The 23,618-nt window shown below is 39.3% G+C and overlaps 1 protein-coding gene across 4 annotated transcripts; it reads left to right on the top strand.

The window, feature by feature from the left end:
* Positions 1-7,091: 7,091 nt before the first annotated feature.
* On the top strand, positions 7,092-16,958 carry LOC145448661 (uncharacterized). 4 transcript variants are annotated; one of them, XR_013917990.1, is made up of 5 exons: positions 10,996-11,323; positions 11,883-11,989; positions 13,308-13,424; positions 13,635-13,755; positions 16,455-16,955. XR_013917990.1 is itself a non-coding variant. In XM_080327112.1 (4 exons), the coding sequence occupies exons 2-4, from the start codon at positions 7,776-7,778 to the stop codon at positions 12,076-12,078; spliced, it is 333 nt and encodes a 110-aa protein (XP_080183238.1). In that variant the 5' UTR covers positions 7,092-7,150; positions 7,668-7,775; the 3' UTR covers positions 12,079-12,456. The 4 variants fall into 4 exon arrangements, 1 of the variants encoding a protein (XP_080183238.1); XR_013917989.1 differs by having other exon boundaries at positions 11,003-11,323; positions 13,635-13,741; positions 16,455-16,941; XM_080327112.1 differs by lacking the exons at positions 13,308-13,424; positions 13,635-13,755; positions 16,455-16,955 and adding exons at positions 7,092-7,150; positions 7,668-7,795 and having other exon boundaries at positions 11,207-11,323; positions 11,883-12,456.
* The last annotated feature ends 6,660 nt before the right edge of the window (positions 16,959-23,618 follow it).

The raw sequence follows: 23,618 nt of genomic DNA, 5'->3' as shown, positions 1-23,618 counted from the left end.
TCCCCGTTGTACACCTCAAAGGTCATTTGTAGCTGTGTAATAGATGTTTACTATGCTATGATACCACCAATTAGGTTTTGCGAGCTAACATATTGGAAAGAACTATCGAAACTAATTTTTTTTTGATACATTAACTGTTAGTATAGCATGGAGCGTATAATTTTAGTACTCGAAAATGTCTTATTTTACTACTCGACTCGAATCACTAAAATTAATACTCGATTCAGATTCGAGTACTCGAATCGTTGTGCCCAGCCTTACCTATAAGGTCCTTGATATGCAGGTTAGTTGCTTTTGGCAAAAATTCACCATCAGCGAGAAAGTACAGGTCATTCTAACAATCAATAGTACGCATTTCTGTATGTTATATACTAAATTAATCCATAGTATATCGCCGGACCAAACTAATCGCAATGCGAACAATTTCCCAGTATTACAAGACAGAAGAAGACAGAAACACTATCACGCATGCTATATATTCTGCGCAATAAGTACCGCGAGTACGCTGATGTTATCTGCTCTGTCCAGTAAGTAATTTTGTATCCCGAAGGACGGGTGTAGATAGATTGCGCGTGTAGGAAGAATATCGTTATATGACTCCATCGTGACACTGATTACGTTGCCACTTCCGATTTGTCAGCGTGTGGTAGCTTGTACTTTCATATAGGCATATAGTAATAATATTCGAAGCCACTATCACGAACTCCCGAGCCTATCGTCAATGAAGTTTGAGTCATGTCATTGACACGCCCGGTGCGGATTAGTACCCGTTAAGGACTGCACATTTCTATGACGTTATTACTAGCCGCCCAATAGATATGGTCACTTCACGTTCGAAAATATGTGCTACACATCTTCTGATCGTAGTAATCTACAACTTCTATCGAATGCCGAATATTTGTAAGCTGCATCAGATACACACCATAACGACAGGCTGTGAGTCCATTCTAATGACTCTTGTAGAGTAGTGAGAAATGATTACGTAATGCTAAAATTATACCCTCCTCGTCACTGGGAGTTATATTGTCAACAATATTTATAATTTCGATAGTACTTGCCCCTGGGAATCTTTGAAACCCCGATTCGTCGCATCCCAGCATACGTAGGTCTACGTAAGTGGAAATTCCATATATTTCGGAAGTCGTGGCCTGCCCAGAGCATTGTCACAAAGTGCAAGGAACTAGGCGAGATACGATTGTTGATATACAACGTTCTTTCCAATTCTCTACTAGTTGCTGACGATTACCTCTAACGAGTAACAGCCGAAAATTATCGGGTTCATTTCAATATGAAAATACTATTCAATTGTATATTGAAGTTTTGTACCTCCAAGAAACTTTTGAAATTGGCGTGGTCGACGAATTACCAAATTATCTTTTAATGTGATGTATAACTTGCCAGTGTTGGGACGACTCGCCTCGGACTCGAGTCAACTTTTTCGCACGACTTGAACTTTGAACTTTCAGTGTCTTTCATACTGTTATGGCGTCATCATCCGCAAGCCATGTAGATGTGCAACGTACCACTCACTACCTACGCTATCTCGCCACCGTTCGCATCTGCACTGTTGGGCTCAGATTGCAAAGGGCACTGCTATATTAAAATTGAAAAATTAAGTCGCATTGAATCGTGCCCAACACGACGAAAATTTCAAAGATTTATTAAAATCGGGAGTCAATTCGTAAATTCAACTTGTATGGCGATGGCCGCGAAAACATACTAATTGAATTACGTGTTGACAGCCGTTCAAATTTCATTCTACGGCCACAGGTTGGTCACACCTGGTGTATGCCTAATTCGCTAAATTACGAATATGGCGTCCTACTACCGGCAATGCACTCATTTACCATCCAGACATACAGTCATAATTAAAATACTATTATTCAAGTGTGACTGAAGCAAAAACTATATGAGCGTATATGACCTTATCAATTGAAATCCGATTTCTGCCAAATACCCAATTAGTTAAAATTTGATATTGGTATTACCAGTCTGCCCAGCGGCGGCCAAATTAAATGGAAAATAGAAGATTTCCGTCCAAACGAATCGAATAAACTCAGAATTTTGCTGCTGAGAAGCTGATGTAATTCAACGCCCTATACACTTCATAGTCGCAGCATTTCACGATCAACTTTTGCAAAGCCCCGTTGAGTAACTATCATGCGCATTGCGCAGCAATGAATTGAAATTCGCAAGCACAGGCTGCACAATAACACGCCGTCCAATTTCGAACGCCAATTGAAAAGACTAACACGAAAGTCACATACGAATTATTTTGAGCACGGGAATACGACGCTCATGGGACCAATGCAAATACAATATAATTCAGAGAAGCTTCTTGGAGGTACAGAACTTCAAATATACAATTAAATAGTATATTCATATTGAAATGAACCCGAATATTTTCGGCTGACACTCGTCAGGGGTAATCGTCAGCAACTAGTAGAGAATTGGAAAGAACATTGTATTTCAACAATCGTATCAACAATCGTACCTCCAAGAAGGTCTTCAAATATTGTATATCAACAATCGTATCACAAAATATGACGTCACCAGCATGAAAGAGAGAGCGTCCAATGTACTATTTTTAGGAGGTACACGAACTCCTTTTGTTGACAGAGTTTTGGTTGGTGTATTTTGATAAAAGTTGATTCCAAGGCACACAAATGGAATTGTGAACGGCCTCGCCCTACGATTCGAAATCGGTCGTCTCGATAATTATTCACACAATTCACAATTCCATTTGTGTGCCTTGGAATCAACTTTTATCAAAATACACCAACCAAAACTCTGTCAACAAAAGGAGTTCGTGTACCACCTAAAAATAGTACATTGAACGCTCTCTCTTTCATGCTGGTGACGTCATATTTTGTGATACGATTGTTGATATACAATGTTCTTTCCAATTCTCTACTAATTGCTGACGATTACCCCTGACGAGTATCAGCCGAAAATATTCGGGTTCATTTCAATATGAATATACTATTTAATTGTATACAGAAGAAGATATTTTCAAATCCTCATCGTTTTCCAAATCACTACCGATAAATAAACTCCTTCAGAATTAATGTTCATGCTTACAAATTTCAATAACAAACAATTTCCATCATCCTTGCGATTGTTAGGCAGCGTGTCGCCGCTGCCGGTAAAATGTAGGCTCGAAGCGCAACCCAATTTTACCGGCGACAATTTTGAGAATTGAAAAGTAAAGTTGATCTAATGATATTAGTTGCCAAATTTCCCGGCCACTGAGGTTATTAGACCGGTTTGTTGAAAATGTAATTTATCTGCAGGTGGCTGCCCCTACCAGTAGAACTATTGAGGTACTGCTATATCCTCATTCCTCACGCGTGTAAAACGATCTGAGTGGAAATGTAGGCTACTTGGTATCCTTTACGCCTCTAAGCCTTCGCATTAGTCTTCAGTGATCGTGCTTGGACTCTTCGATGAGATGGTTAATTCTAGGGATGGTGTGAACCTCTAAAATGTTCAGGTCTGTGTCAGCGCAAAACCTTTTTGAAAGGTTCTGCGTGAACACGACAGAGATGACCATTGGTTTGGACTTGGATTGGACAGGATAGGGATTATGGGTTATTTCCGTTGCATCAGCATCGGACCGGATTGTGATTTGAAAAACAAGATTGAACTTGGAATTTTAGCATGCCAAAATACGGACTCGGGCACGCTGATTTCGCAACCAGAAGTGTGGTCCTATTTTTATATAGCTCATTGTTTACATAGCTCAGTGCGGGCGGAGGGAGAGAAGAATTGTTCGCAGTGTTGCCAATTGACGTTGATTCAAGTTCATCGTTAATTTCCAGCGCAGTAGTACTTGCTCACCTATATATTGTGATTTGGCTGGTTCTTTCGTCTACAATATTTTATGTGCTCATGAAACAAACTACTCCTGGCAGGATTGTTGTTTATTGACCAGGGCAGTGTAGTCGGAGTCGGAGTGGTAAAAACTGTGGTGGCTGGAGTCGGAGTCGGATTCGTGGAAAAAATGCTGCCTAGAGTCGGAGTCGTAGTTAGTGAAAATGACATGCAAACAATTTCTTTTCAAAGGTATCTTTAAATTACCAATAATAACTATAATGGGATTTTATGTACTATCAATCACTGTTGTTCGTAACAATCCGGATCAGGGGCGGCCAGACCGTGCCCCGCAGGTCAAATGTGGCCCGCGAGAAGGTTTTGTGTGGCCTGCGAGGTAATAATCGAAATTAGATATAACATCAGGTAAATTGCAAGGCCAACCAATATTTGATCAACCTGAACGCGAAATTTGATGATGACTAAAGCGTCAGTTTCGACGTATCGGCATAACTAGGAGGCCTGCCACATCCAGCGCAGATCTTCGTATATGACCATAAAGTAGAATATTCCGTAGCGGATTTATTTGACTTGAAGTTTTTCTTAGCACTTCGCATGATTTATTGTAACATGCCTTAGGCCTACATTTAGTATTGGAAACCCTCCTACAGATTATAAATAAGCGTAATTTACAGAATTTAGTCAACTATACTCGCAATTAGGAGATAAAGTGTCGTCCAACGCGGGACTTCGCTTGTGCGCTCGAAGCGAGTTTGTCGGCGATGAAGCGATGGAGATGCGCGAAATGACTGAGCCATGTTCACCGAATTCGTCGATATTGTTATGTCTATAACGCCAAATTATCCTGTCCTAGCCAAATGAGCCCATTGCTATACAGAGGCGACCCCCAATACGTGCAAGTAATATATTTATTGGTCGAATTTATTCATTGACTTTGAAAAACTTTCGTGCTTCGAGTGACCAGGGCATGACGGCACAGTGCACACTGTATAGTTGCACACTGAGTTTTCATGACATAATTGTTATCAATTTTAAAACGCAGTCATTTATAGTCTTGTTTTCAATGTTCGTTCCAATCGGGCGATCAAAAAAAAAGGATATCAACATTCAAGTTGCCCAGGTGACCAGGGCATGACGGCACAGTGCACACTGTATAGTTGCACACTGAGTTTTCATGACATAATTGTTATCAATTTTAAAACGCAGTCATATATAGTCTTGTTTTCAATGTTCGTTCCAATCGGGCGATCAAAAAAAAAAGGATATCAACATTCAAGTTGCCCGCGCAATGTTTCGGGAATCTCATGCGACCCTTTGACCGAAAAGGTTGGTCAGCCCGGACGTAGATAGAATTGAACATTATTTGCAAAATACAATTCAGTTGCATAGAGGAAGAAAGAAGCAATATGCATTTTCGCGATGCAGTCGCAAATTGAAGCAATTTTTTGAATTAGACGATGAAATCGTGACAGAGCAAATATATCGCCTGCTTTGTTGTAAAATTGATGAAAATATCACCAAACGCTCTTTCAAACTTGACAAAATTAGGAATATTTATGGTGTAACTTAGCTGTTTGGATCGAACAAGGGCAAATCATTTTTAGATGATACACGAACTCTTGTTGTTGAGGAATTTGAAAGTTGACCTCGGTTGGCCTCGAACCCGCAACCCATTGATGTTGCAGCCGCGGATTGTACCACTGAGCTATTTCGCCACCTCAGAAGGCGGTATGGGACGGTGAAGAAAAATGGCGTCACAGTAGAATATGCAGTACACTGTAAACGAAAATGGTGTGTTTTCGCAATTCACACCCTAGCGTAGGGTGTGTTTTGGGTCATCACACCTATTGGGTACTAAATTTGTCATTTACACCTAAGCTATTGGTGGAAATGAGCCGAACACACCCCTACACACATATACCATAAGATATACACCCCAAGCATTGGCATTTGGGGTGAGTTGTTAAAGATTACACCTTTTGTCAGACAAATATGAAGTTTGGGATTCAATCCGCGCTAGCCGCTTCCACAAAACTTGACTGTTGAAGTTTTAAGTCTGTTTCGGTCAGAAGCCTGGTTAAGCAGGCAGGGGTGCGCCGTGCGGCAAGTCTGTATTCTCGTTAAAAATTCAGTCGAATCACGGTACTGATCATTGTATGGGCACTTGAGAACTTCTCTGCTGTGTCTAACTGTAGGTCGTGTAGGACATATTCTCTTTGGGGTTGAATTATCCACCGAAAATGCGTGTTTTCGCCTACTTTATTGTTGTCCATGTCTTTAAGGCTTCTTGGGTAGGCTTCGGCAATGTTTCATTGTTCAGTTTTTATGGATTTAACCCGGTTCGATCAAGTAAATTCGCTTACGCATATAGTTTCAGCTTCAGTGACAAATGAGCATTCGTTGTTTAAGTTCGTGTGCTACATTGACATGAATGAATAATAGCTAAGTCCGCAATATCATATTGTAATTCACATTTATCGTGCACTGCGGTACTCGTACTTTGGCTGAAATTTCACCCTGTCTACTATAGTGTGACCGATGTATCTCAAGTGTGTGGCATAAATACGACACATTATGAAGTTGTCACGATACTGGTTTATAATTTCTTTCATGTCAGGTCAAATGCACAATTGTACATTGTACGTAGCCTATATGTACAAAATATATCGGGCCTATTCCGCACAGCATTAGTGTATAACCACAATAGAATGCAGGTTAAGGGTATTTAGAGCTGGGAATACTAAAAGGAGTTAAATTTCAGCCACAAACTTATATGAGCAGTACGCAATATGGGCGTAGCAAGAATTCAAATTAGAATGGAACACCAGGTTACGTCACGGAACAATCATTGAATTGGGCGAAAGAGGGACTAAATTGGGCAAAGTTTCCTGGTTATTTTCATATCTATATTGATGTGTTATTCACTATTTGGTAGCTTTATGAATTGCACACTAAGCCTAACCGACAATTCGCATACAGCTTTCGGATCGTATCAATGGTTCGATCTATGAAGATAAATCTAGTACTGCAAGACTTTTTGAAGCTTATTATGATGCAATCCGCAGCTTCACAGCTATCAAATCCATATTTCCGATAAATCAATTATAGTATACATACAAATATTCCGGAGATCCTTAACTTCAATATAGTTATTACATCAGTGAGTCAATTGTTACATCATAATGGAATATACAAACCGTCGTCACCAGAACAGCTGCTGCTATGTTTGGCTACAGCTATGTAAAATGTTTCGTTATGTATTAGTCGTCGTGAATCTGTGAAGAAAGCCTCTTTCGAGATTGAAAATATCTGGATGGTGAGTTACATTTCGTATCTGTACTATTGTAGTAAAGAACATTTGTTACGTTGCGTTTCCAGTACAGATCCGATTCCTGTTACTCAGTGTCGCAGCTGTACTGAACAGAATTATATGTAGCAAGTTGGAATTTTAAACGTACCGGTAGTGACGATACATTGAATTCACATAAATTGTTGTATCACCAACCGATACCAATCTCCAAGACACAGTAGCTCAATGTCTCTAATGGAGATACTGTTGACAGGTTCAGCATTAGCTATGATTATAAACTACGGTAATTTGGGTTTGAGCGACATCGTTCGTAAGTGCATTGAAAAAAAATCGACTCGATTGTCGTTATATTGATTACCAAAGCACATCACGACCAGTTTAAGTGTAAAGGGTAGCCTACCACTGACTATGCAGAGCTATGTTTATAGGCCTATCACCCTGTCATTATCACTGAGCTATATACACATTATATATTATGTTATGTTATGGTAGGAAGGTAAACATATTATCTATTCTACTTCAGACTTGCATGGGCAAAGATCGCAAATTTGGGGCTCTTGAAGAATGAAATCATCGATTTCTCCTCATGAGAAAACAAGTGTAACATACAAACAGCCAAGGGCTGAAGCATATGAAGCAATGGTATCTGAGGTGAGCAATGGACATTTGATGAAAGCTTTCGATCCCCGTAAATTGGGGCCAGTAAATGTTAATGATATTATGACGTGGGTGAAAATATGACGATGCTATATTGCTATCACTATGAATATGAGAGACTTGACTAGGAACAGGCTTACCTCATTGAACATATTTTGTAGTGGCCAACTCAGACTATCTGTTAAAAGTATGTGACCCATCAACCAGACTACTTCTTTTGAAACTACTTCTCTGAGTTCTGTTCATATATTTATTTTAATTTGAAGCAGCTTGACATGGATTTGACATAGCCACTTCTATATGCTTGTCATTGAATAGAAATTGACATCTATTGCTTGAGTAGCAATGCGCACTACTGCGGTCAACTCCGTGTGCAACAATGCACGGATTAGCTGGGTCTTCACTGTTTTGACCAATATGAAGAGGCAAACATAGCCTTGCCAAAGTTTATCAAACTATCCTTTCGATCAATATAAACAAATCATAATATATGCACTTCTTGACTCATGATATGACATACACACGATCTGTGCATTAGGGTGGAGTGAAAAATGAAAATTTTTGAATTTCAAAAAAGGGTCTTGATATGTGGTGCCAAATAGTAAACAAATAAATTCCATCATAATTTTGGGTTCGTACACCCTCTAGTGGTCGTGCAATTTCACCGAACGAGCCAAAAACAGCTAATTTCGCCATATCTGGATCATCACTTACACTAGAAAGTCGGTTTTGGGCTTAAAAGATACAGAAGCAACATGTTTCTATCTCACTTCCATATAACTTACTCTTAAAAATGAACAGAAAAAAAGCTACAAGCAAATTTCATATTTTATAGGTAAAATTAAGCACTGAAGCAGTCGGTAGGATGTCAAAAGCGTGTAGTGATTGATCTTATGACTGAGCAACATACCCTATCAATTAGAACCACTCTTCAAAACTTGCTCAAACAAATGAAACCCCCGCCAAGCATAAATAGGGCTCGGGAATCGAATAGAGACTGCTAAAACTGTATTTAAAACAGCGTCCATTGGTAGTGCAGCGTCACGATATCGGTAAGTTTATAACAACGGCCCTCATATTTCTTACCGAAATGCTGTCGTAGGGTTTGTATTATATTTGTCACAAAGCTCCTGAATGAAAGCGCAAAAATTGAAAATACACATTCAAAACACACACATCAATTCTATACTGGAAACATAAACGTTTTGTAGCAGTATAACATGAGTATCAATGTGCACAAACAATAAATTCATGTTTAGTATTGAAAGATTTTATCTGCTTTCAAGACTTCAGTTTTTGTCTGATGAGGCCATCTCTACGTTTAAATCCTGAAACATTGAGCAGATGCTTATGTCACCACTGTCACATGTCTTTCCACTGCCTGGTTGTGGCAAGGATAACTGAGCCTTAATGGTGATGATCATAGGTTTTCCAGCTCGTGATCAGACAAGGTCTTGATTGCGATGCTGGCGGTTGTTCAATATTTTTGAGGTTTAAGTTGACAATTTGGTGGAAAGATTACGGTAAGCTTTGATGTTGATAACTGGAATTTGGAAGAATCTGATGCTGGTGTCAATGTTGCTGCTTTAGGGTTTGGTTACATTTATATATCCTCCTTCAAAGTCGTCAATTGGAATCAGATCTGCAATATTTAGAGGCTGGGCCCGTCGTTCATTCAATATGGTTGACTCTCGCATCTCAGATTTCAAAGTACTATGCGGGACAGAGTGGTCCATCGAGAAATCTGAACTGTGTTGCTTAATTCTGCATGGAGGTCTATTTTCCGTCATGGTTTGAAATGAAAATGCACAATTCCATTGTAGATGGTGCTAAAAATTTCTACAATATAGTTTCCCGCGTCACAAAGCTGACAGATACCCGGATTCACTCCCTTGCACTATCTTTTCTACGAAAAAATGCTCATTTTGAACATCCAGAAAATATTTTGCTGGGAATGCTTTGGTGACGAGGAGGCAAACGTCCGAAGATTTACAGTTAACAAAATTACAGCTATGCGCAAAACAACCACACCATACCAAATTCCAATTATGAATTCGAAGGAAGATATATAAATGACATCAAACCCAAAAACATTGACATTGAGCATCAATTTCTTCCAAATCCCAGTTATCAACATCAAGGCTTAATCTTTCCGCCAAATTGTCAACTTAAACCAAAAAGATATTGAACAGCCGCCTGCAATCAAGACCTTGTCAGAAGTCGAGGTGGAAAACCTAAAATCATCACCATTAAGGCTCAGTCATCCTTGTCACAACCAGGCAGTAGAAAGACATTAAAACGTGGTTACTGAAGCATCTACCCATGTTTCAGGATCGAAACGTAGAGATAGCCTCATCAGGCAAAAACTCAAGTCTTGAAAGCAGATGAAATCTTTTCATACTAAACGTGATTTTAATGTTTGTGCACACTGATACTCATGTGATACTGCTACAAACATTTTCTGTTTCCAGTATAGAATTGATGTTTGTGTTTTGAATGTGTATTTTCAACTTTTGTGCTTTCATTCAGGAGCTTTGTGACAAATATGATACAAACCCTACGACAGCATTTTGGTAAGAAATATGAGGGCCGTTGTTATAAACTTACCGATATCGTGACGCTGCACTACCAATGGACGCTGTTTTAAATACAGTTTTAGCAGTCTCTATTCGATGCCCGAGCCCTATTTATGCTTGGCGAGGGTTTCATTTGTTTGAGCAAGTTTTGAAAAGTGGTTCTAATTGATAGGGTATGTTGCTCAGTCATAAGATCAATCACTACACGCTTTTGACATCCTACCGACTGCTTCAGTGCTTAATTTTACCTTTAAAATCAGAAATTTGCTTGTAACTTTTTCTGTTCATTTTTAAGAGTAAGTTCCATGGAAGTGAGATAGAAACATGTTGCTTCTGCATCTTTTAAGCTCAACACTGACTTTCTAGTGTAAGTGATGATCAAGATATGGCGAAATTAGCTGTTTTTGGCTCGTTCGGTGAAATTGCACGACCACTAGAGGGTGTATGAACCCAAAATTATGATAGAATTTATTTGCTTACTTTTTGGCACCACATATCAAGACACTTTTTTGAAATTCAAAAATTTTCATTTTTCACTCCACCCTACCGTGCATATGCACAAATCTGCTTTTTGTTAGATTCAAGGACTGATTGCTATTAGTAGCCGACTCTTACTCTGTGAATGTGGAATCAAATATGTTGTGGGTGAGTAATATACTATGCGTAGGATAGTTACAAAATTGTACTTTAACTCGCTTATTTACAAGCATAAAGCAAGTCAAGGCTACAACATCAGTACACATTTCGGATGTCGTGGGCCTTTCGAATCCAATCCAAATTGTCAACTAAACGTTTACCGTATGCCTCATGGTTATTTTTTCAATTTTAGGATGCTGCTATACAAGCTAATATCATGGAATTTCAACCAAATCGACGTCACATTTAACGGTAGAAGCGTATGCTGCGAAACAGTAATGGATCGTTATCAAACAGCTTATATTCCAAGGTAATCATTATCTTTCAGCTAATTTGCAAATTTCCATGTATAGGCTAAGGCAGTGGTTCCCAACGTGGGCGATATCGCCCCCCAGGGGGCAATTTGGCGGTCTACGAGGGCGAAAATGACGAAGGGGGCGAAAATAGGAAGGGGCGATAGGGGGGCGATGACGCGTCAAAACGGCTGACCTTTTTTTTTTAGTCAACCCACGGAAATTTAGTTACAAAAGTGTGTCAAATTAGACATCGAGCCGAAAATTTGACCTTTTTTTTTAGTCAACCCGCCGGTGATTACAGTTTGTATGCCCAATTTTTGGTACACAAAATTTTGGGGGCGATGATCGGTGTTGACCTTGAAAAGGGGGCGATGGGTCGAAAAAGGTTGGGAGCCACTGGGCTAAGGCAAGTCAAGGTTTCCTAATCAGACCTGTATCTGCGGTCGCTTTGAATCCATTCTGAAAGTCAATATTGCCCAACTAGAAAACGTTCCGTGTTTTGGATTAATACCAAGTAGTCAAATTTAAATCAAGTCCATGCATCTCTTTCTCTGATTATTTTTTAAATTTTAGGATGCTGCTTAAAGACTGCATGCTCCAAGAGCAAGATTATATCACTGGAACTAACCGAGTTCAGGAGTATGCTGCGACAACTGAAAGACTCGTTATCAAGCCAGCAGGTATGATAACTTTGTTAACGACACCTGATGTCAACTTTCGTAGTCGCATATATGAAGTAAACCAAAGCAGAGATGGTCAAAGTTACTAGCGTTGCTACTCAAGTCTATGTAGAAATACCCCGTCAATTTATACTCGATTACAAGTAGATGCAACAGTTCCCAATACAAGTCAAAACTACGTCAAGTGGAAGTAGAATACGAAATGTCGGAAAAATAGTCAAGTATGGTAAGTAGTTTTTCGGAAGTTTGTACTTTGAAAATTGCAATATGAATCTTCGCGACTAATATAAAATTACTAATGGCATATGACACTACTAACAGGAACAATCTTCAAAAATATATTCAGTTATTCCTGGTACAGGTGGTGTTGCTAGACTTGGACAACTAGATATTCTAGTTGTCTAATTATACTAATTGAAGCTATTCTAATTTGTGAAATGTTTCTATGCTCTAATTCTAATTCTAATCGAATTCATGAAATTTTTCTATGATCTACGGTTATTTTAATTCTAATCGAATGTCTGGGTTTCCTGAAAAGGCTACAGGAGAACTGTAGAATGCGAAACGAGCCAAGCTTGCGGTGCAGTAGGGGTGTTCAAAAATGACTTTTTATTCTCAAATTCTACTCGCTACTCGATAAAATTGTTAGGTTACCTTATTGAAGCTTGCACACTAAATTTGGTTTGATTCCAACCAGCAGCCGCATTGCTACTGGAGAAGAAAGTTTTTTTAATTTATTATATTAAAATGAGTCAAAATTTTCTGTTCACCCATGAAATTGTTGTCTATAAACGATGCCCACCAAATTTGCCACAATTCAAACCAGCCGGAGCGGAGTTACTGATGTCGAAAAATTTGGATTTGAATAAAATAGTATTTACGGTGGGCACAACTGTAATAACTGATTAAAGAATCGGTCACCGTAAAAATACTATTATATTAAAATCCAATATTTTTCAACGGCAATAACTCCGCTTCCACTAGTTGGAATTGAGCCAAATCGGTTGAGCAATGTTTCTATAGAAAACATAACAATTTAATGGGGTGAACAGAAAATTTCAAATCTTCTTTTATTCATTTTCATATAATAAATAAAAAACTTTCTTCTCCTGTAGCAATGCGGCTACTGGTTGGAATCGAACCAAATTTGGTGTGCAGGCTTAAATTAGGTAACCTTACAATTTTATCAAGTAGCCAGTACGATTTGAGAAAAAAATCCATTTTTGAAGACCCCCAGCGCACATATCAGATGAGTTTAGAATCCAATCCAAATTGTCAACTAAACGTTTATACCTCATGGTTATTATTTCAATTTTAGGATGCTACTATACAAGATCATGTCAGGGCATTTCAACCAAGTCGACGTCGCATCGAACCATAAAACCGTATGCTGCGAAACAGTGATGGATCGTTATCAAACAGCACATATTGCAAGGTAATCATTAGCATCCAGTTAATTTGCTAATTTCCATGTATAAAGCAAGTCAAGGTTTTCTAATCAGACCTGTATCTGCGGTCGCTTTGAATCCATTCTGAAAGTCAATATTGCCCAACTAGAAAACGTTTCGTGTTTTGCATTAATACCAAGTAGTCAAATTTAAATCAAGTCCATGCATCTCTTTCTCTGATTTTCTTCTAATTTTAGGATGCTGCTTAAAGACTGCATGCTGCAAGAGCAAGATTATATCATAGGAACTAACCGAGTTTAGAAGTTTGCTGCGAAAACTGAAAGACTCGTTATCAAGCCAGCAGGTATGACAACTTTGGTAATGACTAGGGCAATTTTTGTTGACCTAAAACATGGAAGATTTTGACCTAAAAAATCTAAATTTTGACCTTTTTTGACTTGAAAAAACTGAAATTTGACCAAATTTTGACCTCACGTATGCAAATTAGGTGTTTTCTCATATAATGTTAAAGTTGTACTACTTATCTTCATTTCTGGTTGGAACTGTCTGTCCTTACAAAGTAGATTGGCCTGAAAAAACGTTTTTGGCTCAAAAACTGACAGATTTTTACATGAAAAACTAGTATTTTAACGAAATCTGGCCCTATGAAGAATTCCAATAGTTACATTACGTATTCTGGTAGAAATAATTAAAATTTGTTGTAGTACAACGAAAGATCCTTTCCTACATTCTCGGGTAGAAAGTGTCTGTCCTTACTACGTAGCTTGCCAAGAACGGAGAAAGAACATTCAACAGCAGCATTTGTTGGCTGACAACACTCAAGTTGTGTGCACACTGCTGGTGACAAACCGTGTTGCTTCATTCTGACAATGTTGTCTATATCACAATTTTTAAGCTTGCGCTTCTTGATATAAGAACCATGCAATGTCCAAGCATTCTTGCTTCAGCTAGGATATTGTGGTACGTTGACCATAAAACCATGTCCATATCTGTTTCATTTGACCCTTTATGATTCACAATGAGCAGACGGTGGTCCGTTTACAACGGTAGGCCTATAAAGTAGGCTACAAGCTGTAAAATATCAAATGATAAGTTCACCGACAGCGCAAAATCTACGATACAAACGAAATGAAGAGGTAAAAAAATGTTTGACTTTGTAAACAATTTTGACAAAGTTTGGAAACAATTTTGACAAATTTTGACCTAACGCTACAATTTTGACCTAATTTTGACTTTTTTTGACATGTCAAAATGAATTGCCCTAGTAATGACACCTGATGTCAACTTTCGTGGTCGCATCTATGAGGTAAACCAAAGCAGAGATGGTCAAAGTTACCAGCGTTGCTACTCAAGTCGATGTAGAAATACCAACTTCAATTTATACTCGATTACAAGTAGATGCAACAGTACCCAATACAAGTCAAAACTACGTCAAGTGGAAATAGAATACGAAATGTCTGAAAAAGAGTCAAGTATGGTACGCAGTTTTTCACAGGATTCTACTTTGAAACTTGCGATATGAATCTTCGCGACTAATATAAAATTACTAATGGCATATGACACTACTAACAGAAAGAATCTTCAAAAATATATTCAGTTATTTCTGATACAGGCGGTGTTGCCAGACTTGGACAACTAGATATTCTAGTTATCTAATTATCCTCATTGAAGCTATTCTAATTTGTGAAATGTTTCTATGCTCTAATTCCAATTCTAATCGAATGTATGAAATCTTTCTATGGTCTAATTTTTGAGTCTAATCTAATGCCTGGTTTTCCTGGAAATGCTACAGGAGAACTGTATAGTGCGAAACAAGCCAAGCTTGCTGTACAGTAGGGGTGTTAAAAATGAATCTTTATTCTCAAATTCTTCTGGCTACTTGGTAAAATTGTTAGATTACGGAATTGAAGCCTAAACACCAAATTTGGTTCAATTCCAACCAGTAGCCCCATTGCTACAGGAGAAGAAAGTTATTTTATTTATTATTTAAAAATTAGTAAAAAAATTCAAAATTTTCTGTTCACCCATGAAATTGTAAGGTTGTCAATAGAAACGAATCCCACCAAATTTGCCTCAAATCAAACCAGCCGAAGCGGAGTTATTGATTTCGAAAAATTTGGATTTGAATAAAATAGCATTTACGGTGGGCACAACAGTCATAAATGATTAAAGAATCGTTCACCGTAAATACTATTTTATTCAAATCCAAAATTTTGTGACGGCAATAACTCCGCTTCCACTGGTTGGAATTGAGCTAAATCGGTTGAATATTGTTATAGACAACCTAACAATTTAATGGGATGAACAAAAAATTTTAAATCTTTTTTCGATCATTTTCATATAATAAATAAAAAACTTTCTTCTCCTGTAGCAATGCGGCTACAGGTTGGAATCAAACCAAATTTGGTATGCAGGCTTCAATTAGGTAACCTAACAATTTTATCAATTAGCCAGTAGATTTGAAAGAAAAAAAGTCATTTTTGAACACCCCTACTGTACAGTAGAAATTTGCTATTCTCATGCTCATAAAATGAACTATGATTTGATGATAACGGAGTTAGATTCAACTTTAGGCGATTTCAGTAATTCTAATTCTAATCTAATTTGAAAAAAACTGTTAGCTAGAATTATAATTTTAATCTAATTTCCAACTGTGTAGCTCAAATTTTAATTCTACTCTAATTCGAAAAGAAAACTTTTAGTTGTAATATAATTCCAATCCAATTTGGAAAAAGGGAACGTTTTCTAGTTGTCCAAGTCTGCCTGTTACATGCGGTTTGCATGAAAACTATCCATCAATTTCCATCTTGTCGATGCCTAATTGCCCACACATACAGTGATCGTGCGTGAACATGTTTCCTATAGCGGTAAGTTCACCCTATCGGACCACAGTCTGTGCTGCAATTCCTTAGCAAGTGTAACATCTGATTTTTGTAAGTACTTTGTGAAAATATATATACTTTCTAATGGCTTCTATTTTTGTGGTCTTTCATTAAGTTATGCATGTTAGCATATGTGCCTGTTATTTGGGTTGTGAATATGCATTTTGATTTCAGGATGATGCCACAAGTTCTTGCTGAAGATAGTGACTCAGCCTTCGCCGTACAAGAGTGTTTTTCGGAAACCTGGAGGAGGCGACTTCCCAATACTACATGGGCAATGTTCTTCGAGCAGTATTTTCAGTGAATTTTTTTCTCCGTCGCTGGGATCCCTGTTTTTGTTATTTCACGAAATATGTTTCCATTTTATGTTAATATGGTTCAATTGATATCGAATATATGCAATCAAGAAAGTTTATTTGCAATAGCGTGCCATTTGGAAGAAGATGCAGGATTTCAAGTGGGGTGTATATATTGAAATTCCGCCCCAATCAATTCTAATGGCTAGGGTGAGATATCCGATATACACCGCAAGGAATGGGGTGGATTCTGGTCATTCACACTGGCAGGGTTACGTAAGTTCTGTTTTCGTGTACCACCTTTTGGGGTGTGTATAACCACTCTTTTCGCTAAGAGTGTAGGGGCACGTCTATTCCCCGTTCCCCGTCAAAATAATACCATCACGCTACTTCGGCTTATTATCCGAACTGCATGTCCTCTCACAGGTATTCCCAAAATGATAATCAAATATCGCGCAAATGTAGGAGGGGCTCCCCTCATGAAATCAAAGTAAACTCTTTTATCGCGTGCAGAAATTTCATGATCGACAACTATTTAAGGTATCATATTTTACATAGGTACATACATTTTTCACGGTTATTCAAAAAATTGATAACTGAACTTCGCCTAAATGTAGGAGGGGCCCTAGATTAATCTCAGGATGGATTAAAATAAAATCAATTGCGCAATCAAATTGAGCCCTGGTAACCGGTGCAGAAATTTTAGGTCTCACGATTATTCGTAAAATGATAACCAAAAACCGTGTAAATGTATGAGGGGTCCCACTCATAAAATCGTAGTAAGCTCCTTTAACGCGTGCAGAAATTTAATGATGGAGAATTGTTTACGGTACTATATTCTACATGGGCACTACGGCTGTTCAAAAATAATCTTTTCTCTCGGATTCCACACATTCATTGAATAAATTGTCAGCGTTTTGGGGTAACCTGACAATTTATTCTGTGAATGGCTGGAATCCGGAAGAAAGATATTTTTGAACAGCGCTAATGGACACATATATTTTCAAGGTTATTCGCCAAATGATAACGAAACTTGGCGTAAATGCAGGAGTGGGCCCCTAGAGTAATCGCAAGATGGATAGAAACCATAAAATCAAAGTCAGCTCATGTAACCGGTGCAGAAACTGAATGACCGATCACTGTTTACGGTACCATTATACACGAGTGCATAGATTTTCACGGTGAAACGAAAAATTATAACTAAAAGATGAGAATTGATGGTTAACCACTTTTCGCAGCACCGTACTATATTCTTGATGGATGTTAGGATTTCCACGGTTATTCAGAAACTGGTGATAGCTGAAAAAAAAACACGTAAACCGAAGAAATATAGTTGAAAAAAGCACGAAAACCGAGGAGGGGGCTCTCGAAAGCGCGTAAATTAGCCAGGGGGTCCTGGGCTATCCCCCACCGCGCCCACCCAAAAGCAACTACTGTTCTGAATAATACTATGCTTTCATGGACTGCGCGACTGAGTAAAACTCAATAAACTATAACGTAATTGAATGTCCACGTTTGGAATGAAAGAATCAGTATTAAAATTCTTAAAACAGCCAAGTCTTCGTGATAGTCTAGTGGTGATCGACCTGAAAATGAAATCAAAACATAGGGTTAGCATACGTCCTCTTTTTTGACATTTTTTTAAAGTGTCCCCGTAGTACGCCCTTTTTTCCTCTTTTTTGATATTTTGTCCTCTTTTTTGAAACTTTAGGTCACAAATGCGAGCGATATGCCGTAAATTAGCACAGAAGTGACGCTCCGGCGGGTATTTCGGTGATTTGAGCTCTGAGCGAGAAGATCACTTTTTATTTAGTCAACCACTTAGCAATGTGAAGAGGAAAACGGTATTTTTGAGCTCTAAGCGGAGAGTTGAATTTTTTTAGTCAACCGATCACGAATTGGGAAAAATTCCCCGATTTTTAGCGATTCTTATCCGGTGTTCAAGTCTCAAATTTATGAAAAAGTGTCCTCTTTTTAGATTCCCAAAATATGGCAAGCCTATCAAAACAGTTAGTTCAAATTCAGGGAAGGCTACTTTTAGAACACGTAGCTTTAGGGCAGTGGTTCCCTACCTTTTCTCACCCACGTACCATATCGAGGTTTTATGCAGTGCTCGCGTACCACCTACATAAGTTACGCGCGTGTCCACCATTTATGACGTCATAATCACGTCTTTGACCTATGCGAGGTGTAATAACAAACTCCATTAAACTAAATAAATCTAATTACTACGTCCGCATTGACAGTAACGCATACGCTGGGCTAACACGCCATATTATAACTGAAGCAAAGGGAACACGGAAATATGTCTACATGTATCACCGGAAATGCCATTTCTTAATTGCATTCAACCAGACAATCATCGTATTTACATCTGTTTGATTGTTCGCAAATAATGGTGTTCCGACTCGCTGGAATGAAACCCTTACGATCCGTGTATTATCTATATAGGCCTATGCTTGATAAGAAAGTAGTCCAGCGAGAAGCAACATTTTGGATTCCGTTGACTGATCCGACCCGCGATCCAATTTGAGTTTGACACCCCTGATCTAGGCATTATCAGCCAAGGTTGATGGGATGCATGGGAGTGTTTTTTCACCAGCAGTCGCAAGAAGAACAACAACAACATCATGAAATAATTAACAGCTCACACCAAAAGTCAATTTATTTATTGCGATGGCTGCATTTGTTTATTTTCCACTAGCTGGTCGAAGCGTGGCATACGTTTGCTCACAGCGCATCGAAACTCATGTATGTGCGCAACAAGTCGGCTTCGTTCCTTCGACTTGATAGTCATCAGGGATAAAATCCTTGCCCGCATTCCCACATAGAAGGGACAATTAGCAGTTGAGGATTAGCACGAGACGACGGCTTCAAAAAACTCAAAATCAACCCGACCTAAACTAATAACTCCTTTTGGTCGAAAAAAAAACAGAATCTACTCGCATACCACCTTGAAGACCTTCACGTACCACAGGTTGGGAAACACTGCTTATCAATTGGATCATGCCGTACTTCCATTCCTAATATTGTATCCAGAATATTAGCCTTGGTCGTCATTGCGTAACGAATTATATCCACACGTATTAGAAGTTTGATTAAATAGTCACCATCATCCCATATGCAAGGTTATCAATATACATCTGGCACCACCACAGCACAGTCCCTTTCATAACTACTTCCATAGGTTTCAATACAACATCCATTGTAGCAGTATATTTATTAAACTCGAAGACTTTTCGGGTGCCTCTTTTCAAGAGTTAACGGCACACTACTTCCATAGGCGCCGACTTTTATTCTTTTACGAGGTGGCGAAGTCTTGTGGCGTCATAATTTTTACATATCGATGATGTCATCGTCGCACGAACACCCACTTTACTACATGCCGCTGGCGTACGTGCACGTCGTGCAGAGTTAAACCATTCGCGCGTCGTTTTAATATCGGCCATGCACTCATCAATATCAAACCATGCAGTCGATTATTGGAATCTTGAAACGGTACGATCATTCGAAAGTGTAACTGCGGCCTGCGCTACCGACGAAATGCATCGAACAAAAATCAGAATTCACGTCACTGAGAATCTGCAGTTGCATCAATGTTATTCACGCGCAATTGGCCTTGCAAGTAACACACGACAACTCTCGAATATTTCAAGCACTCAATAGTGATGATTACAAGCGCGAAATCGCGCTGCCAGTCAGTAATTGTCTATTGCGGTTACTTGCTTCGCGTTGACCAACTTGCATCGCGGCAATTGTTTGCTGATTAAAACAGCGATTTGGGCGGCATTGGTGCATTTCCGATTTACGTTCGCGAATCATTTCGGGAGTACATTGGTCAATTCGAAAATTCATTTTGCATGTCGACGGCCGCCAACACATACTAATTAAATTACGTGCTGATAGCCGCACAAATTTGCTTCTACGGCCGCAGGTTGGCCACCCTTGGGCTAGAATTAATTCCACTTCCGGGCGCGTGCCGCGATCTTATCATTAGAAATCCGCTGTCCACATAATGCCTAATAGTTTAATATTCAATATTGTTGTTCTCGATAAGAGTACATCCAGCAATCAAGTTGATCGTTGTTCAAACGGATGGAATAAAATCAGAATTTTTACCACCCAGAATCTTGTGATACATCAATATTTGCCAATGGCATGAAATGGCCTAATGCTCGTTAATAATGATAGGAACACTAAAAATGATTTTGTGCGACAATTTCGGAGTACGAATGTAGCGAGTAGATAACAAGTAATATGGATGATGGCAAATGAGAAAGCTTGTAGCGTGGGTTTTGAGTCTGACACCGTATTGAGTAGCTTTCGTCGCGACAATTGTTTGCTCATTATATCTGTGTTTAGGCTGTATTGCTGCATTTCCCGATTAATGGCACTGGCAAAGCCTTGTTAGAGAAACGAATCTGTGCAGAAATGAATTCCGATTTGCAGACACACACCAACACACCCTCCAATTTCGCGCTGCGATTACCAACACCATTACGAAGCTAGCTTGCTCGTGAATGGTTTTGTAATCGAATATAGGTGGGTGCATCACATAATTTCAGAAAAGGAGAACGTCTATTTGGGCGCCTGGTCGGGAGAGGAGATCTACGATGGTGCTTCTTAGTACACGCTAGGCGCGTAGCCAGTCGAAAAATTAGGGGGACTTGGATTTTTTCAAGTATACCAATATAACATCAACTCAATTCGGGTTAAGTGCATGTGTAAATGGAGATCATATAATCTGTTCGTATTGACGATTTTAGGGGTATGATAAGCTTGCCAAAGAGTCCGGGAGTGCTGTCAAATTAGCGAGTCCCTGATATCTGGTGAACAATTAAATACGCGCGCGTATTACACAGTCTCGGCGACAGTTTTCGGAAATCTGAACTTGATGGCACCGATTTCAAACCTTTCTCGTCTTTCAGAACTCGAGCCATGATACACATCTTCTGATCGTTACGTTCAAGTATTAGCGGAAATCAATTACGCACGTTAAAGTCTGTTTGCAGCGATTCGATGTTACTCAGTTTCGCGATGTCGCTTTTTAATCAATACGACATAAAACAATCACTAATTAGCGTAAACTCGACCGCATTATCTCAAAACCAGCGAGAGATAGGAGCCAAAGCATGTTATGGCCGAGACGCGATAGTTGGGCTATATTACATGCTATATTGTGAAGGCCAGCGATGATATCGTGCACACCAGACCGAAGCCGCCAATGCAGATGCGATTGCGCAGGCAAGCGATCATATAGTGTGAACTGGGCCTATTGCAGATGCGATTGTTCAAGCCTGCGGAGCCAGGCTAGCTCGGTACGTGATAAATCAGGCTAGCAACGATTACCACGCGCACGGAATTGAATGACCTAATTCCGCGACAATCGCAGCGGGAGATCATCACAGACTTTTCTCCCAAATTGACAACACGTTTCTCGCAAATCAGCCGCGCGGAACACTGATAACACAATTGCAATTGCAACTGGGTATTAGAGTTGGAATGATCATTACAAAATGACGGGGTTTCGCGTTTCAAATAGGACAGTTCGACCCCAGAAACCCCCGTGGCGACGAGCCTGGCACACGCGCGTAGCGAAATCGAAGACGTCTCTATAACCAGGTCGCATCGATTCGCCTGAATACCAGAGATGAGCATGGATTAGGATTAGGTTTTGGAAAAACAGGATTTGGGAAATTTTGGCGGATTTGGATTGGATTTGGATTTGTGATTTTTTTCAATGGATTAGGACAGGGGTTCTCAGCCCTTTCTTGGCCGTGGCCCATTTTCCGGTTTGAAAATGTGCTGTGGCCCACCTCTTATTTTAGAGTCATATTCCTGTTCAATACGCGGTAGTCGACGGTGCCGATATGCCTATTTATCTAAAATATGCGCATTTATATCCTAATTTACTGATACATTGACCTCTAGGGCGAAGAAATCGCGCGAAGCGCGACGAAAATTTTCGAGTTGAATAAATATCCTCCAATAAATGACCAACCAAATAATCTTGGGCCCTTTCGAGCTCCCCGAATTAGGGGGTTTGGGTGCGGCAGTTACGGCCATGGTAGATGATAGGCTAAAACTCCTGTGTATATCATGATCGTCCGCTGCTAAATTCGCGTCGCGAAACACAATGATCAAATCCCCGCTGTGTTATTATAGGGTTTTAGTTCATCTATTATCGGGAATAATATAATCACCCTGGGTCAGCTTCAAACAATTCATTAATGAATGGGATGCTAGTGCTACAGAGAAGTGGAGAAAGAGATTTTTAATATGCATGCTGTACAATGTACATTGTATGTCGTGTACCAAACCAACTGAAGTTGCGATGCCAGAATATTCAATCCAATGATACAATCAAGTCATGATGACTCTTACATTATGTTCAGTGATTTCCAGGCCGGACATTTTAAACCGACTCTAAAGATTAATGCGCTCCGCTAAATCCTCAATCCGTTACGATTCGTTGCGGTGGTGCAGTATGCTTTCACCAGAAGTTTCTAATATATTTCAATTATGGATATTTTTGTCTTACAATAATACGACCTGCCGATGTACAGAAAAATCTCTACATCAATTGCACTTCAATTCGAGTTTATTGCACCCCTTTCAACGGTATACGACATATGACCCTGCCGGAATACTTGTTTACGTATTCATTACCTTCGAGTTATCATATACTCGAAATTACTTAAGTTGCTGTTAGCCGTAGGTTGCCATAGCCAGTGGGAAAAGCCGCCGTTTGCCCTCCTGTTTTCGACTTGTACATGCTGACTCCATGCGTGCCACTACGTCTCATCAAAGTCGGATGAAAAGTTTATGAATATATTTCCAGCGTTTACCATAACAAATATAACTCTACTTACATTAATTCTAAAATTTTCTAAATAGCTTTGTGGCCCACCTCAAAATGCTCTGTGGCCCACCAGTGGGCCATGGCCCACCCTTTGAAAACCCCTGGATTAGGATTAGGATTGGATTGACCAATTTTCGGTGAGATTGATGTCCTGTGGAGAAAGGCAGCTGACTTTTTTCA

Source organism: Botryllus schlosseri, chromosome 10, assembly GCF_051294905.1.
Source record: "Botryllus schlosseri isolate E-star chromosome 10, Bs_hap1, whole genome shotgun sequence".
NCBI classification, from domain to species: Eukaryota; Metazoa; Chordata; class Ascidiacea; order Stolidobranchia; family Styelidae; genus Botryllus; species Botryllus schlosseri.
Note: the sequence above shows the minus strand (reverse complement) of the source record. Positions and strands in the feature narration are given on the sequence as shown.